This window comes from Atractosteus spatula, chromosome 24 (assembly GCF_055471065.1).
Source record: "Atractosteus spatula isolate fAtrSpa1 chromosome 24, fAtrSpa1.hap1, whole genome shotgun sequence".
In the NCBI taxonomy this organism is placed as follows: Eukaryota; Metazoa; Chordata; class Actinopteri; order Semionotiformes; family Lepisosteidae; genus Atractosteus; species Atractosteus spatula.
The window spans coordinates 5,335,861-5,354,731 of NC_142729.1; the positions used below are offsets into that span (position 1 = coordinate 5,335,861).

An 18,871-nucleotide genomic window follows, 5' to 3' on the forward strand; every position below is an offset into this window, starting at 1 on the left:
ATGATGTGTTTGTGCAGAAAAGAATTTTTTTCGTAGAATTTTTTTCGCGCTAAAATTGACCTCATAGCGAAAGTTCATAAAAGTTTTAAATTTTAAGCGGGTACAATTAACAGTGACAATAAACGTCAAGGATGGTTTGTGAACACGTCGCTATAAAAATAGATACATTTTCTTATAGCGATACCATTAATAAAAAAAAAAAATTCTTAATAATATTCTTAGAGGTCTGTTGCTGAATCAATCATAGACACCGGTGCACATTTTCACCATGTTTTCACAGCTATGAAATTTAGACACAGATGTATGTCTTAAAATAATATAGATTTTAACATTATAACTGTCTAAAATGTTTTCTAAAAATGTTTCTTAAAATAATTTCTACAGCCCAACACGTGCACACCCCATGATACCTAAGGTTAAAGGATTTAGGGGGAAATGTGTTTCTTAGAAGAGGATGAGGGGGGTGGGGGGGTATAAGAACACATGGCGTAACATCTGAACTTCTGTCAGGATTCCAAGGCTATCAGTCCGCGTTATCGTCTAACTTGTCAGAATGGATCACACCGATCAAATTCAACAGTCTGAAGACGTCTTATTTTCTGACTTAACACTACACAATTTGATAGACGAAGACGAGGATTTCCAACATTTCTCAGGTATGTATATCTGGCTTATTTTGAGATAAAATTACAACGTCACATTGCATATCTCATGTAGTCGTGTTGTTAGCTATAGATGCAAAACGTTGTATAATATTTGTATATTATGCAATATTGAATTATTATAATGGAATTACAAGGGAGTTGTTCAGTAATATGGCAGTGACTGCGCCTATCCATTCTTTTCCATTAGATGCAACGAAAACAACAGCTGACAAACGTCCAGTTACGGCAATACACTTCAACGCCGGTGAGTAATTACGACAATGTTTTGAAAAACGCTTTACGGCCATGTCCGTCTTAAAGACACACGGGCACTTTCTCCACATCAATACACCCATGTGTCTATTTCGCAGACGCTGGTAAGGGAACGAGCTACACGTTTAAAAAACCTTGTTTGTGGTTTACAATACCCCCTCAAAACCTTGTGGAGACTCAGGCAGATGTTCACGTTATACCAGAGGGTGCGGAGCATATTACCAGATCGCTTGTGAGAAAAGGTCGGTATTAGTTAAGAATTGTCTGTGCCATGTTATAAAACATTCTTTTAACATACACATTTAAAGGTGTCTATAACTAATTAATAAAAATTAATTTGGTAACCGCTAAGATGTTAACTGAAACAGCGAACTCAAAACGTTTCAAATCAGCAACCAAAGGTTAACATAATTTAAGAGTGGTCAAGATGTGGTATGAACCACTTCTTGCAACAGTTACTTCTTTTGTTAGAATGTTAATTCGTTGAAAGATCCTAGTTCATGTAGTTTTACGTTTTGGTGTATTAAAACGTCTTATTTTTAAATCTGCTTAGCCTTTAAGACTTCATATTTAAAGTTAAAAAATGACTGGTCGGCGTCTTGTGTCTATATGCTGTTAACCTAACCGCTTGTCCCAGTAGCGCCATCACTGTCTTAAAGGAAACCGGTGTAACAACATCAACATGGCCTTGTAGCTTGTTCCATTCACCCACAGCCCTTTGTGTAAGGATGCGCCACATGTGTGGTGTTTTTATCCTAGTTAACGTAGTTTTCTTATTTTGACCATTTAGATTGCATTGGTTGGTGTGTTAAAAAGTCTTTTATTTTTATTTTTATTTTTATCCTGGTTAGTGTAGTTTTCTGATTTTGAGATATGGCGCATTGGCGTGGTATTAAAAAGTCTTTTATTTTTATTCACACAGCAGCTGTATCGACGAGCGGTGAAAAAAGTGTGGAGGAAACGTCGGGCCCTATGGTGGTGACAGCGTCGAAGACGGCTGTTAATACGCTGACCAAATCCAAGCATGTCAAGCCTTTGGAGAGAAATAATAACGCAATTAGAGACTTGGCGTTTGGTGATGCGCTAGATTCAGTGCGGTATATTACACAGTTACTATCAACGGTGAGCACTAACGCGGTGGATAAAAAGCAAGATTTAGAGTGTCTAAGAGCGGCTTTAGCAAGTGTACATTCCTTGTTTCCAAAACCGATCCAGGCTTACGCTGCTAGCCTCTTAGACGTAATTTCTAAAGAGGATGGCGCTCTAAACGCTGGATTTCAAAACCCGATAATGCTGTTTCATGGTTCATTGGCGAAGATCCCCAGTGATAAATGACTAAACATGCGGTTTAAAATGTGTTTAAAAGACCGACCTCTTGCCAACATCAAGCGTTTGTACGTTAATAAAAGAATTAAACTGGCAAAAGCATGTTTGTTGAGACGTAAAAGATTCAGAGAGAGGCATCAGATTTCCCAAGGGCCGTCCAAACCACACAATGAGAATGCATTGGTAGAAAATAACTTAATGGCCGGGGGTGCTGTAGCAGAACAGGATGGCGGTAACTTTGAAAACCGAGAACAGGTTGTGATGAACGATGTGAATCAGATTGGTGACAGTGTCGGTGTGAATAGAGAACCCTTAGTTTTCCTGGAGCGTATACATAGTTATAACAGGTCTTATAATAATTTTAGAGCAACAGAGCACTATGAAGAATTTCGTTTTGTTAATCTTGACAGAATAGCATCGTATGTACATGCTATAGACACATATATTGGATGAACTTTCTCCAAACATAGGGGTGAATGATTTTGTACAGCTGCGTTTGTCTTCGGGTGGTTTTAACAAACCCTTGTTCTCATGCAGGAGATGCCCCAGAGAATTAAATGCTGCCGATTTTTTAAACCACATCTCAGACCTCTTACAGAGCAACACAGAAGTTCTCACCGATGACAGCCTCCGATTAGTGGTGACGATAGTTAGGAATAAGCAGGGGGGTGCCCGCAGAAGATTTCAATCCGTTCTGTACAGCAGGGTAATTGCTCGGAAAAAAGCACACCTTATCGACTTACAGTACATTACATGGGGGGTAATCTGTGTTTCGCCGGGAGTGTGTACGGTTTGTTAAATGAAGGTTAGGGAAATGTTACAGGGCGCTAAACGAATGCACAAAGAGTTGGGTTTTCCAGAGAATTGGAAAATTAATTTGTCAGACATTACAGCTTTTGAAAAACATTTAAAGGTGGTCATTAAAATTTTGTACCCGACCAGGGTGATTGGAAATATTTTACAACGGGTCCCATGCCGCCAAATTCTAAAATATTTTTTGTTCTACTGCATGAAGAGCATTTTTACGGGGTTTTAAATATTAAAGTTTTTGTGGGGGCGGAGTATTTTTGCACTAACTGCCATGCAGCGTATAGTCATTGGAACGCACACGCTTGTGTTAAATCTTGTAAAACCTGTTTAGATCCCCAGTGTTGCGAAATTGATGCAGAAATTCAGAATTGTCCGGCCTGTAAGGTCTTTTGTCGTAGCTCTCAGTGTTTGGCGAGACACTTTCAGAATGTGGCGACGGGTGTTAGTAAGTGTGAGCGCAGGTCCTTTTGTGAGAAATGTGGGGTTTATAACCTCGCAAGTCACAAATGTAAAGAGAAACTGTGCTCGCGTTGTAACAACGTGATCGGCACCCCGACACACATTTGTGCTACATACAGCCTTTGGACAAACCCAAAATTTTAAACAAGTACATTTTTTTCGAATTTGAATGCATGCAAATAACTGGGACACACATACCAAATTACGTCCATGCCCTTCATATTAACAATAAACAAAGGTGGGAATTTTATGGTGAAACTTGTCTAAAGGATTTTGTGTGTAAATTTATCGATAGTCGTTTCAAAAACTATACATTCATTTCGCACAGTGGCAAGGGTTATGAGAATTACCTTGCAATCAGACAGTTGTTAGATGTAAAGATGGACGTTGAACTAATTAATCAGGGTGGTAAGATAATGTGTATAACCGTAAAAGCTCTGAACATCACATTTATCGATTCTCTAAACAAAAAGGGTTATTTTCCACACTTGATGAACACTTCAGAAAACCAAAATGATGTAGGCCCGATGCCGCCGCCAGAACTTTACGGCGTTAACTACATGCTGCCGAGCAAGAAAGCCGAGTTTTTGGCTTGGTATGAAGAATGCAAGGGAACTGTGTTTAACTTACAGAGAAAGTTGAAACGCTACTGCCAGCTGGATGTGGCAATTCTAAGAGAAGGCTGTGTCAGGTTTTGGGACGAGGTCATGAATATGACCAGACAGGCGCGTCTGACTGAGTCGGGGGCTGCCTGCGTTGTTCTGCGTTGTTATTTTCTGAATGGTTATGCTGTAATTGACGGAGTGCAGACAGCCTTTGAGTTCAACAGTTGCTTTTTTCACGGTTGTAACGTTTGTTATTGTGAAAACTATTTTAATCCGCTGACAAACACTACTTTTGGTTGGTTGCACAGAAAGACGATGGTGAAAATTAATTTTCTCAAAATGAGAGGTTTTAACATGCGTGTTTTGTGGGAGCACGAGTTCAGAGACATGCTTGTTGAAAATGGAGACTTGGGAAAATTTCTAGCGGTTGCGCAGTTACCAGAGCCTCTGCAACAGCACGATTCACTTTTTGGGGGTAGAACAAATGCTATTTGTTTGCATTACATTGCACAACCCGGTGAAAAAATTCATTACCATGATTTCACCAGTCTGTATCCGTTTGTGAACAAAACTAAAAAATACCCACTGGGTCACCCCCGAATAATTTATAACAACTTTGGAGATTTAAAACGGTATTTTGGTTTAGTGAAGATGAAAGTTTACCCACCCAGATGTTTGTACTTTCCAGTTCTATCAACCAAAATTGACAAAAAACTGTTTTTCACACTGTGTAGCACGTGTGCTGAAACAAAACAGACCACTCCCTGCGAGCACAGTGATGAAGATCGCGCTTTGACTGGTGTCTGGTGCACTCTGGAATTACAGACTGCCTTAGATCTGGGGTATAGAGTGGGTAAAATTTACGAAATTTGGCATTTCGAAAAGTCCTCACACAATCTTTTTTCCGACTACATCAAGCTGCGTCTGAAAGGGAAACAGGAAGCTTCGGGGTTTCCAGAGTGGTGTACTGATGTCGCGAAACAACAAAGATATTTCAGCGAATATTATGAAAAAGAGGGTGTCCGACTGGACCCCGGCAACATTAAAAAGAATCCGGCCAAAAGACAGCTTTCAAAAATTGCCTTGAACAGTTTGTGGGGCAAGTACGGCCAAAGACCCAATTTACCACAGACCACCATTGTGAGAAACCCCGATGAATTGTTCAGGTACTTATTTGCGCCTTATCATGAGGTGTCAGCCTATGAATTTATCAATGAAAACACAGCCTGTGTTACGTGAAAACACACTAAAGACCACTATACAGGCCATTCAAACATTAACATTTTCATCGCTAGCTTTACAACAGCCTATGCCCGCTTGGAGTTATACAAGCTGCTAAATGCTTTGCAAAACCGCTGTCTGTACCACGACACAGATTCCGTTATCTTTGTGAGCTGGGAGGGTGAGTGGAATCCGGAACTGGGTGACTACTTGGGTGAGCTGACCAGTGAAATCGATGCTGGAGAACACATCACCGAGTTTGTATCAACAGGACCCAAGTCGTATGGGTACAAGCTGTCTGGTGGGAAAGCCTGTTTAAAGGTGAAAGGTATTACGCTCAATGTGAACAATTGTGAAAAAGTTAACTTTGAGAGTCTGCGGGACTGTTTTTGACTATGGCGTTAACCCTTATGGTGAGTGCCAGGAATTTAAACACATTTCTATTCAACAGCCGATGATCGTGTGTGTTAAAAAGGATTGGCGCATTGAGACCCGGACCTTAGAGAAAACCCAGAAAGTGGTGTACGACAAGCGGGTGCTGCAAGAAAATTTGACATCGCTGCCCTACGGATATTAACACGATGGATGTCAGGTTAAAACTCCCTTTTTCATGCATTTTGTCCGGACCCTCGAATTGCGGTAAAAGTTATTTTATAAAACAACTCTTGGAGAACGGCGATACCGTTATGACTCATAAACCCGAAAACATAGTCTGGTGTTACAGCTGTTGGCAACCTTTATACGCTGAGTTGCTTGTGAAATTTCCATACATTCAGTTTATAGAAGGGCTACCGATATCGTTTTCCGAAGACCAGCTACTGCCACCTGATAGAGTAAATTTGATTATAGTTGATGATTTGATGGAGTCTGCGTGTGAAAATAATGAAATATTTTTTACCAAATACGTACACCACAGAAACCTTAGCATCATGTATATCGTCCAAAATGTGTTATGTCAAGGCCGGAAAGGTAGAACCATAGCGTTAAATACAAAGTACATGGTGCTGTTTAAAAACCCTAGAGATAAACTACAGATTACAACCCTGTCCCGGCAGATGTACCCCAGTAAAGCCAAATTTTTTTTGGAAGCGTTCGATGACGCTACTAAAAAACCTTTCGGTTACTTGTTGGTGGATTTAAATGCCGACACCCCAGATGACTATCACTTGCGAACAGGTCTTTCCCCCCCAGATGTACCCACGGCTTATGTATTTAAAAAATCTAAAAGTCGGTGATCTCGCAACCATAGACTCAGTCGAAAAACACGTTCGGACCGTCGTCATGTCTTCACGCGTTCAGAGAAACCTGACTCTCTTACATTTTCTGGTAAAAGCTGCCCCCAATCAGCAGAAGGCTATTCTCTGCAGGGCTTCAAATGATCTTGTACAGGCCATAGCTGAAATCGCCTTGAATACCTTGAAAGGGAACATACCATTATCTGCTAAGCAGTTTGGGACCCTGAAGAGAAAGCGTAAGCTTATAAAGACTTTGAGTCGAAAGGGTCTTTCTCTTAAAAGAAAGACTCTTGGTGAACCAGTCCGGCGGTTTTATTGGGACCCTGTTGAGTATTGCAGTACCATTGATTACGGGGCTTCTACAACGTCAATAATGGAGCACGCTGAAAAAATGCACCTGGTACCTCAGAAACAGCTCGATCGACTCCGAGAGCGGTCTGGCATCGAAAGCGATATAAGAAAAATAACAACCCGGCGGTTGGATGATGAAATGAGAGACATTCTTCAGAACTCACATCTGGCTGAATATGAAAAAGTGAAATTGTACAGTCAGGTGTTACAACGGTATTTGACTTTAGTACGCCAGGAGGCTTCCGAAAAGGGGACTTTAACTGTTGTACTATCCGAAAATGCACCCGCTGAGCTATCACGCACGTTACCACAACAGCCGTCATCGAGCGACGTTGACTTTGGGTATATTTTGGACAGCGTGTCTCAGCGGTTCCGGAGAAATGCCGAGATATTGTTAAAGGTTGGGATGTATTTATGGAGGCTATGGCCGAAATCAACGTGCCGGGCACCTTGCTAGCCAACGCTGGTAACTGAGAGCTACTTGAAAAACTCAAGTGTGTCCCGCTGGGGTGTGCAGCATCTGTCAAAACTTTAAAACACCCGGTAGAGATGTCGACGCCCGACCTGGTCTCTAAGATAACCGCAGAAAGGAGACAATCATTAATACCTAGACCCACATGGTTGTCTTTGTAACATTTTTTCTCTCATCTGAGGGTATGTGTGTTTGTGATAAATGACTTGACTTGAAATGTATATTAAAAAGCGTGAGCAATATAGTTATGTTAAAAATGTTTGTAATAAAATAGCTTAGATGTAATTGTGTATTAAAAAAAGCTTGAGCATTATAACCGTATATAACCGCGGATGTATAATAAAAAATATTGTATTGATTTTAATTCATATTTTGTATGATATTATTTTTTAAATAATAACCACACAGACAATGAAATGGTTCGATTTCATTTTTATTTTAGACGGTCGATTAACATTTATGACATGTTTTAAATTGGCGTAAGCACCCGCATAATTGAACATTCGTATTTTCAAATGGCTTAAAAGGGTACAGGGGTCTCCGTCTCACACGTCGTCGGTTTTTCAGAAACATTTCAACCATGCAGTCATTCTGGATTGCATTCGTAGAATAAAGTTCTAAAATGTTTCTAAAAGATTAACCTTTACATCTATGGTATAGAAATAAGACGCAATGTAGTCCGCAGGTCACTGCAAAAGAATCTTGCAATTGTCTGTTGTTGTTAAATATGGAATTAGCATTTCTATTTAAGAAATCAATAATGTTCTTGGGAAAGAAAAAAGGCTTCGGGTGAAAATCCGTAGGAGTCGAAAAATTCTGCTCCGTCGTCATCGGGTAGGTAAATAGCGAGCCAGTGTTCTCCGGGGCGGTCGTGTGGGTGAGTATTACTATTAAACTCAGATGACTTGACGTCTCATATCAAGCTCTATCACGTTGTCGAACAGTGCGTACACAACCATGTTAACTGTAGTGGGTGGCGGTAGTGCGAAGCATATTTCAGCTCTCAGATTACCCGTTTTGTAAGTGAATAATGACCTATGCACTTGTCGTCGGGGCTGAGGTTGAACGCGAACAATGTGTAACCGTGCGCATACTCCTCGCAGTCCACCAGAAGTGGTTTGTCTTTCAGACGCTTCCCGGATGTTTCCACCAGATTAAAATATTCACAGACGCAATGTCCATTTTGGAAGTCAGGTTGAAGCGGTTAAGTGAGGATTTGTTCACCGTCCGCATAGAGAGCCAGAAAGTTAACGTTGTAGTGTTTAAAATTGAAGGGGTTTTGTGTAAAACTGCGGCTGAATGCTGCGTTGTCCACAAACCCCAAAATTACCACTTTGGGTAACTGCCCGAGAAAGAGGTTTTCTTGGTTACACACACAGCTCCCTGCAGGCAGACTGAAGACTTTAATCTGTACGCGGTCTATGGGGTATTTAGCGTTGGCCATCAGGAGTGCTTCGGCGTGTCCCAGTCTGACCCCTGGTGACACTCTGACTCTTTTCACAAACAAAGATGCCGAGAGTATGCTCAGTTTGTGTTCTCCAGTGTTGTTCATTAAGCAGAAAGTTCTGTTGCGCGTGAGTTTTATTTTCAGGTCAACGTCATTCAGTAGTAGTTTGTTCTGAAAAAACAGGTCTGCATGAATGTGACCTAGGAGCTCCAGTTTTCGGCTTTGCGTCGTGTATGATGCTCTTTTTAGGAACCCCTGATTGGGTCCATCCAAAATTGTGGACTCGTGTTGCCCGGCTGTGTCTTTGTAAAAGAGCCCTGTTGAATACTGCATCTTCAACGTCTCTTCACTGTAGTTCAGGACAGACTCTATAAAGGCTCTGTAAGGATAACAGTTGTTGCTCTGGCTGATCAACCGGTCTCCTACGGTGATGTCAACCTGGCTGAAGATGGCAGCGATGGGGTAATTCACCAGACTCACACGGGCTGCTGCATCAATGTCCCAACCGTCTGCTTCACGTTATTTTACAGGTCAAATAGAGCAGCGTGTTGTTTAAATCTAAATAATCTCCGTTGCCTGCAATGTAGAATTCCAGAGGTGTGCTTTCTGTTAGGGCCGTGAGGGGCGAAACTTCTATGTAAAAGCTTTTCTCGATGCTTGTTTGGGTAGGCGCTAATAGAAATATGTCCAGCTCCGACTTTGCGCATTCTGCAGACCCGCCGTGAACAGAAGCCATATTTAAAATATGTCTAATTTCGTATCTCATTGATTTTATCAGGTTTCCGTGGCCCCCGACGATGAGATGATGACGTCTTTCTTTTTCTCTTGAAACCTCTGTGGATGTATGCTAGACCCGAACCTTCCTTCTGATGTGCTGCCACCTTAGACATGACCGCGCTTGTAATGTTGCTAACCACGTCTTTGACTATGTTTTTAGCTGCCGATGCCATGTGCGGCTTAGCTATTTCAAACCTTCGTTTCAGAAAAGGCACGGCTTTTCTAAATAGTGCTCTGAAAATACCCCCTATACCAGCGCCATACTGAACAGGTAGCCCAGAAAATCCTGGTAATCCCTAACCAGCCTGTTGTTTGTAGTAGTGTGTATACAAAGAAGGATCCCCATAGCTCTTGATGACCGTCATCCTTTTAGATGTTTGTCGGTTTTCACGGGTCTGAAATGCAGCTTGACGATGACCTTACCAAATGCAAATGACACGTGCTCATTTTGGTCCGTCTTTATTTCAATAGTGATGTTGTTAAAATGATCGATGCTCACCGGCACATAATGGGGCTTGTCGTACAATACTGTGGCAAATTCACCATCCACGCCTCTGAAGGGCACACAACGCAAAAGCGGTGCGTAGAAGTCGCCTATTAACTGGTGTTCTATGATATCTGTGTATATATACATGGTGTTAAATCCGCCAGTCATATCGACTGGGTGCGGTGACTTTACACTTCCGACACCTGATTTGAACCCCAACATCCTCGCCAGACGGTTATGCACCTGTATAACAAACCGGTTATCACCAACAATCCTTACCCACCGGCTAATGGGGTTGTATTTAAGACTTACAGTCGTTAACTTGGATTTTTCCGCAGCCCGTTTCATTTCATGCAAGAGCTGCTCGATGTTGCTGTAGTACCCTCTAGGTAAGGTACATGTCCATATAGTCTTGAGCTCTTGGCTGACGAACAGAAAAACTTTGTCTTCATCAAACGTGTTTAGCGTATGTGGTTCGTGTAGCTCTACCAGGCCCACTTCCCAGCTCCCGTCCAGGTCAATCGCCTTTGCTAGATGCTCTGTGAAGCATGCGCTGGTGTTCTTTGGAAACATCTTTGAGGATGAATTACTGGCCATCGTAACATAGAAGTCATTGGGGTTCATTTTTCACCATCTTTATATGTCTCAGACCTCAGAAGCCTTTACCCAACTATTGAATTTATCGCTCCAGCCGCGCCACTTTACCAAAAGCTGTTTGTTTTTGCCACGCCCCCTGGCTGCTAAAATCTTTTGAATGCGGTAGACGTTTTCAACATTGGGGTTTATCTTCTGTAGCTCTTCTGCATAGAAGGAGCCCTTAATGTCATCGCCTGCGTAGTCCTGCAGCTTGTAATAGGGTCTCAGAGCCGAGGTCCGCTCTTTGACAATGAAAATTTAATCTGTGAAGGTCTGTTCATATCCCTTCTCAAACACTCCCTTTATTTTGGACACCCGTACGCGATCACCCACATTAAATGAAAACTTTGATGGTTTTCTCTTAAAGTGTTTGCCATAGACCGTTCTCCACACCTCAAGGGAGTTGTCGGCCGTAACAGAAGCCGGGGTTCGTTTAATAGTCGTGTGGTAACTATGGTTATAAGAGTAAATAAGATCTGATAGGACGTTGATATATCGAAAGGTGTTTTTGTGTATCAGATTCCTCCACATTTTTGTTTTAATAGTTCTGTTAAACCTCTCGACCACGCTAGGCTTCACATCGATGGCCGTAACGAAATGTTCAATATTTTCACGTTTAAGAAAATTTTGGAAGGTCCTGTTAAGAAATTCTTTACCCTCATCCGTTTGTACCTTTTTAGGAGTACAACCCTCTTGAAGTATATTTCGGAAGGCGCCTGTCATGGCCCCTCCAGACTTGGTTTTCAGAGGCACGGCCCAGGCATATTTAGACAACATGTCTATACATGTTAAGATGCAACAGAAACTGTCATTGAACTCGCGGTGCTCTCTCATGTCCACCAAGTCGGCCTGCCATTGCCAGTCCATTTCAGACACCAACGTCCTGTTTCTCTTAAAGCGTATGCGTGCCGGCTTGTGCGGCGTATAAGCAGCCTGGCCGGACAACCACTCGTCCACCCGGCAGCGGCTGGTGCCGCTCACACCACAGGATCTTGCGGCCCTCACCAGACTCCCCACGTCGCCATAACTCCCTGATTCCCTAGGGTTATAATAGAGCATGCTCAACCCCACGGAAGACATGGTCGCCTTCTAACCCTAACACACGCTTTCATACACTTATTTATAAATCGAGGGATGCGGTGGCCGGGGCTTTTGGACCCTGAGGCTCAGGCACGACCGGCAGGGGGAAGGCGGGACATCCGCCCCTTAACGACACACTATTGGCTCCTGAGGGGGCGGGACATCCGCTCCACCGTGGACTCCCAGTGGCTGAAAAAGGGGGCGTGGCACCTGTCAAAAAAGTTTGACGAAAGGTGTCGCATTATACTACTACCATCCCTATGCTAACTGCTATTACACAAGCCATCACATTTATAAGAGCTGAAGAACACCCTAAGCCCTCAACAAACTCATCAGTTGGGATCTTGGTTTCTGTAGGGGACTGTCAGTTGTTGACAGACCTGGAGAAACAGCTTAAATTCCTCCAACACACTGCAAACACCACCTTGAGACCAGACATCGTGCTGGTCTTGGAGATCGTTATCTTCCTGGAGCTCTTCCTGGAGCTTATTCCCTTGGGAAGATTATTTGGAGAAGGCCTTTGAAAGGAAATTCACCAAGTACGTGGGGCTGGAACGTAAGGTGCCAGCCAAGGTTAGACCTAGAGGTTTTGCAGGTTGATCACTGTTTAGGATTCTCAGTGCACCGGGCATTGTGGTGAGAGAGAAGGAGATGAGTCATCCACAAACCTGAAGCTGGAGAAAGAGCCTCAAGATGTCTCTGGCTTAAGAGTGGAGATTCTTGAGGTAAAGTTTAGTGATCAGACACAAGCTGAGATCTGATCAGCCTCACCTGCAGGAGGTTGTATGATGTTGAAAGACCTGAAACACCCCGTGAACCCAGGAATGTCACTGATAATGTTTCTAGGTGCATCAGTAGATGTATTAATTAAGTGGTTTGGTCAACTAAAAATTTACTGAAACAACTTACTTCTAGCCAACTAAAACTGAAATACAGTTAAAAGTATATGTAGTCATATAAGGTATATGTAGTTAAAAAAAGATTTAACCAAATTTTGTTGTGTTGTGTTTGGAATATTAAGAAAATTAAGTTTTGTCCTTTTTTTACTGAATGGTTCTAATTTTATAGCATTTAAATCTACATTTAGTAGATTTCAAAATATGTGACAAATAATGCATGATAATGCAGTATACATACATACAACATTGCAATACATTTTTGAAATAATCTGGTGCAGGACTGCATGTGGAAGTTTTTGGGCTTTCAAGCAAAAACGTCTTGTTTAGAATCCCTGTCAATACTCAGCCCCGTAGGGACAACCTTTTTCCAGTTACAGAATTTTATTAACATACTGTTTTGACTTTAGATTTTAGATTGCATATTACATTATATTCAATACTATATTAAATTAATATTAGAAAGGGTCTGTTTTACAAAGTAACAAAGGGCTATTTTTCAAAGCAAATCTACTCACCCACATATATAAAATAGTTTATTATTATAGCTTGCTATGAATGTGATTTGCTTGTGTGAGGTTTACATCCACATTAAAATTATCTATATTTTGTCTTAATGCTAATTTCAGCAACAATTTTAGTCTAGATTTTGATGGTGAATAATATATTTCAAACATACTGTACTGTAGTGGCTTTAAAACTATATGTTGTCATACTGTATTAACTGTATATACAGTATATTTATATAGTATACTGATCATACAGCAGTTCATTGTACACTATTATTGTGATATCTCTGTGGATATGACTTCATGAGATGTGTGGCACGTCAGGGATTGCAGCCTTTCTTCGTGTATTTGATTCACATCGCCAACATTTTAAAATTACAGTAAAGTTGTGAATGAAAATTGTTCCATTTTAAATAGCCCATCTTATGATAAAAATAAGGTTGCACATTCTTTAATCACACAAACAATGTGCTTTTGAAAGTAGTGTTTGTGTGCTACAGTACCTCAGGAATGCTATTAAGAGATGAAGTAATAAAGCAGGCTGATTTATTATAAAACCACTAACATCGACACAACACATGCTTATTTTTTTCAGTGTGAAAATTTTAAGACTGAACCTGTGAGTAACTGTACACTCAACCAACAACACACACATGACTCACAATATTAGGAGATAGACAGTAGGATTACAATTATATTCACCATGGTATTAGCTACAAACAGATACAAATTTTAAGACAAATCTGAAATCTTTTAAAACAGAAGTCATTAACCCTGCTGTATTTCACACTCACAGTGTGCCCATCAGGTGGGCACTAATTAATACTGAAGGTGTGAAGATTCAGAGAGTACCGGGGCCCTATTTTTGTGCCAAACAAAGGGCATCAGCCGAGAGTTTGTGTGTTGAAAGTCATCTTTATTTCATATGCATATGGGAGTCTTGCTCTTGTACGCAAGACTCAAACGACAACTCTTACAGTGCTCTTTTATACAGTGAAACAAATGATACAAGATACTCTCCCACATTAATCTGTACTTGCATTGTGGCTGTACAGTATATGGTCATTCTAGAAAGCTGACCAGTACCTATATATTTTTTTACTGCTGACAAGCAGCCCCTTCTGCTTGTAACTGAATAGACCATTTGTTCCAGGTCACTCAGTCATTTCCCTGAGAACCATGCCAGCTATGCGTAAAGATACAGTGTGGCTATATTATCTTTTGAGACAAGACATCCTGAGACAGAGTTAGTAAAATATAAGTAAAGAAATACTATACATAGCCAACAAGATATAATACAAACGTTTAGTAAAAACTTTTAGTTAATTCCCTCACTATTTAACACAGTTAGATGACTCAGCTTGATAACTTTAGTAAATATATTGACAAAAGTCTGGATTTTTAGGTTCATGAGGCAAAATGAAATTGTATCCATTTGCAAATTAGCTACATGAAGTTGACCCCTCTATAAACAGCACAAACAATGAAACCCCCCCACATTCATTTGTGTTCTGTTTGGGACAGTTTGTGCTATTAAAAGTGGTATCTTTTCCCATGCTACTGTACCTTGTTTTTCACCAGATTGGAAGTCAGCTGTTTGATCATGCCACCCCCCACGTGTAGTGCCCATTGAGTGTTAGTTTTAATATAACAGTGTATTACTGTGTATGAGTAACAAATAATAGGTTTATTCCATGCTGAAAAGAGAAGAAAGAAAACACAACGTTTTAGCCGTGGAGCCTTCTTCAAGTGTGAGCAACCTCCCTTTTACTGTGTATTACTGTTATCTTTATTCTTGTAAATACACTTTGTATCATTATTTAATTTGTGTGTGCATTCATTTATTTATTCTTTTCCCCTAGACATAACTATCTCTGCAATATGTTTGGGGGCTGGTCCAGGATCTTTGATCTGTTTTGTGTAGTCCGAATTTGTTTTTTTTTTAGTATGCATGTTCTTTAGGTGTTCTCAGTTCTTCACCCAAAGAAGGCTAAACAGCCGAAACATTGCATTTCTTTTTTTTTCAGCGTGAAATACACCTTTACTTGTTCCATAAATTAACATTATTAATGACATTCAGAAACTTTTTTTATTTTCAGCAACCAAATTTTATTTAGTTACATTATTTCATTTTAATATTCCCTATTCAGTGGATATAATAAAATACAACAACTTTTTTTATAACAATAGCAACAGTAAGTAGTTACAGAAAAGGTTAAAACATTATAGCTTTTCATAAAGTATATAAACTTAATATCGTCAGAACTTTTCCAAAATAACCACAATAAGTGAGTTAAAGATTTTGATGCAGAAAATGTCTATGAAGAAGCTGGATACAGTAAGATTTTTTTTAGTTACCACTACCAGCCATATACAGAATGTATAATATATTTATATTCCTAAATGAATATCGTTTATGACATTCAGAGACTTTATGTTTCTGTTATTTTTATGGTCATATACCAATATTTCCCTTTAGTTACAAAATAACAAATTAATAATCCACATTAAGTGGATTTAAATATGATAAATAGTAGGGAAACAGATTAAATGAAGCTATCGTTTCACTAACATCTAACATACCACAAGTGCCACCAATTGATAGTCTTTGGCCAGTGAATCACATAACGTACCGCACTGCGTTATAGTCACTGCATTTCTAAGAAATAAAGTTCTGAGTGGCTGCAACTGTATATGTTATAACATCTTTAAATGTCATACAGTAACTGCTAAGTTCATTAATTTGTTCTTACTATTTTTTAAACTTCAGAAGACAGAAAGAGCTATGAATATAAACACAAAAATTGCTCTGTGAATGATTAAAGAAAGTTTTGCTCTAAAAACAACTAAAGAAACTAAAAATCATTTTACAGTATTATTATTTTTGTTAGCATACAGTACATATGTCCCATTCTGTACTGTATTGTCACTGTAACTCACCATTTTAAATTTCAACCAGATCAAGCTCTCACAGCATGTTGCTGCAGGTGTCGGGATTGGGCACAGATTCAATAAGTTGAACAACGAGGACCGTGTGATTGAACTGGTTAACCTTAACTGGTTAATTACAATGCAACTGCATTGATGTTACAGCCTGAAAATGTGAGTTGTGGTTATTAAAACAATTATTAAACCAAGTGTATCTTCTTATTTGGAGATCTGCATTAATAGTACTATACATTTTTACCAGCATTTCCAGTTGTATATTGTGCAATCATTGCCTATCGATGCAGCAGAGATGATCGTTTTCATGACAGTATGCATATGGGGAACCTAGCTTCCTTTCCCATTACAAATTCAGTGAATGATTATCTGCTGTGGAAGATTTCTGATATCTGTATGGTACTGTAACTATGATTCTCACACTTCAAATTCAGCTTGAGAGAACCCTTCCCAGTGGATTAGGTCACCTGTTTAAGGTGTAAATGAGGAATACGGACCTGCAACCTGTCAACTCTATAAACTAAATCTCTCTTGAGAGTGCAGGTGCTTACAGTACACCCAATTGTACAGAACTTCTTTCCCTCATTGTGCTAATCTGTTTTACTGTTCTGCAGTTATTTTTTTAAATCATCATGTTTTTGTTGTTAGAATTATTAATAACAGTTTAATTCATTATTTTATCTCTGAAGATGAATTTAAATAGTCACCCCTCTCCACTTCTCAGACACATTTGGGAACTTTAACCCTTTTTCATCAGGGGCAAAAAGACTGACAATGTCTACAGGCAGTAGACTCTTTCCACTGGCTGTACAAGACGCTCAGTTACAAAAGGACTTCTGTCAGACTAGTTCACAAAGAAACAGCTACACAAGGAGAAAGATACACTGAGTAAAGAAACCGATACACACAAGAAGCAATGCTGACCTTTCTCACCACATTGTAAACAAAACCTGCAGCCATACATCTGTTAAGGAAAACTTCTCATCCTCTGTTGATTCGTGGAGTTTTTGCCTCATTTTAAAAAAGCTGAAATTGTCTATGCTGAGTGTTTCCACCATCTTTGTCTTTGCCTCTTCCACGTGAGAGGACCACTGTGGGTCACGGTACAGGTGCACCTGCAGCGTTAGACACACACACAAACAAACAAATCAGGAAAGAAACTGAAAACATTTACCCAAGGCATGCACTCTACTCAGCTAACTCTACGGTTCTCTTTAAACCTTCTGGACTGAAATCTGAATATCCTGGGTTACACTGCTGAATTGAGCTGAATTCACAGGCTCACAGCTGACCTCAGAGCCCAGTGTCTCAGATTCACCAGGTGGATCCTGACACTCCACAAAGGTGCATGATGGTCTACAGGTTCTTAGCTCCCAGCTCAGTTAAAGTTCCCATGAGAGCCACCATGGTGTGCAGACCTCCCCCAAGCAGAGGGAAACTACATGTCATTACAGTGACATTAGTGACAAAGCAAACCATTCAGGCAGAAAGTCAGTAACACGAATTACAAATAGTTGTTGATCAACTTGACAGAACTTGAGGAAGTTGGCAAAGACCAAAGATCGAAAAAGACTCACAGCTATAAAAGCTGTCAGAGCTGCTTATACCAAATTTTGATTGAGATGGATGAATTAGCATTCAACACTTTGTAATTTTTTTTAATGATCTGTTTTGAAGTGTTAAATAAAACAAGCATTTTAAAATACTAAAACTATTCACTTCCAAAAAATGTGCAGTTCGACAAAATAGGACATTGTTGAGGCAGCATGGTAGCATTGTGGGTAGCGCTGGACTCCTGGGTGTGTGGAGTTTGTATGTTCTTCTCTGGGTCACATGGGTCTCCTCTGGGTTCTCTGATTTCCTCCTACAGCCCAAAAAATATGCTGGTGGGTTAACTGGCTTCTGAAATAAATGGCCCTGGTGTGTGTGTGCATGTCTGTCGTGCCCTGCAAACCATTGGTGTGTCATTAGTGTGTTTCTCAGAAATTTGTGTAAGTTTTCATTCAGTGTTTTTCATTCAAAATGTTTCTAAACGTTCCCAGGTTTCAGTTCCTCTGCAATAAAATATAACATCATTAATTTGAATTATTTGTCATTCATATATTATGTATAATGCTTCTTTGCAGTGTAATGGAAAATGAAAAGCTTGTAGTTTTTTATTTTCGCAACTCCAAGCAGAGTGACGTTCCCGGTCAATGTGCTAGTTGTACTTTCAACAAATTTCCACTGGGGATAATAAAGACTCTTTCTCAAATAATACAATACAATTTTTAAATGACTTTTATACAGTATATCACAGTATGTTAATGTTAATAGTAAAAGTAGCAATGACTTGCAGAGTTACTGTAGCATATGTGACAGTCTGGGGATATTTCCAATAAGACTACTTAGTTCCATATATTGAAAAATAGTTTATTGCTTAGTCTGTTGTGAAGGTGATGTGTTTTCAGGTTAAGATGCACATTAAAATAATTTAATTTTGGCTCAATCCTAATTGTACAATCTAAATAACAGAAGGAAATCAAAATAATCTTGAAAAGAGTTTGATCTTTCTTTTCATGAAATAATTTACACGTAATGGGAAGCTATCTTGGCTTCATTGGACTCAAACGCAAAACTCCTTTTGTACTGTAAAAGTTCTCTCACTCTCTCACCTGCTCTTTGGCTGCTTTGCTCTCTCTGTTACAAGTACCTTTAATA

The 18,871-nt window shown here is 40.0% G+C and overlaps 1 protein-coding gene across 1 annotated transcript; it reads left to right on the forward strand.

The window, feature by feature from the left end:
- The first annotated feature begins 527 nt into the window (after positions 1–527).
- On the forward strand, positions 528–9,702 carry LOC148815809 (uncharacterized). The gene is made up of 4 exons (XM_088904669.1): positions 528–656; positions 853–909; positions 1,840–2,039; positions 9,622–9,702. The coding sequence occupies exons 1-4, from the start codon at positions 554–556 to the stop codon at positions 9,670–9,672; spliced, it is 411 nt and encodes a 136-aa protein (XP_088760795.1). The 5' UTR covers positions 528–553; the 3' UTR covers positions 9,673–9,702.
- The last annotated feature ends 9,169 nt before the right edge of the window (positions 9,703–18,871 follow it).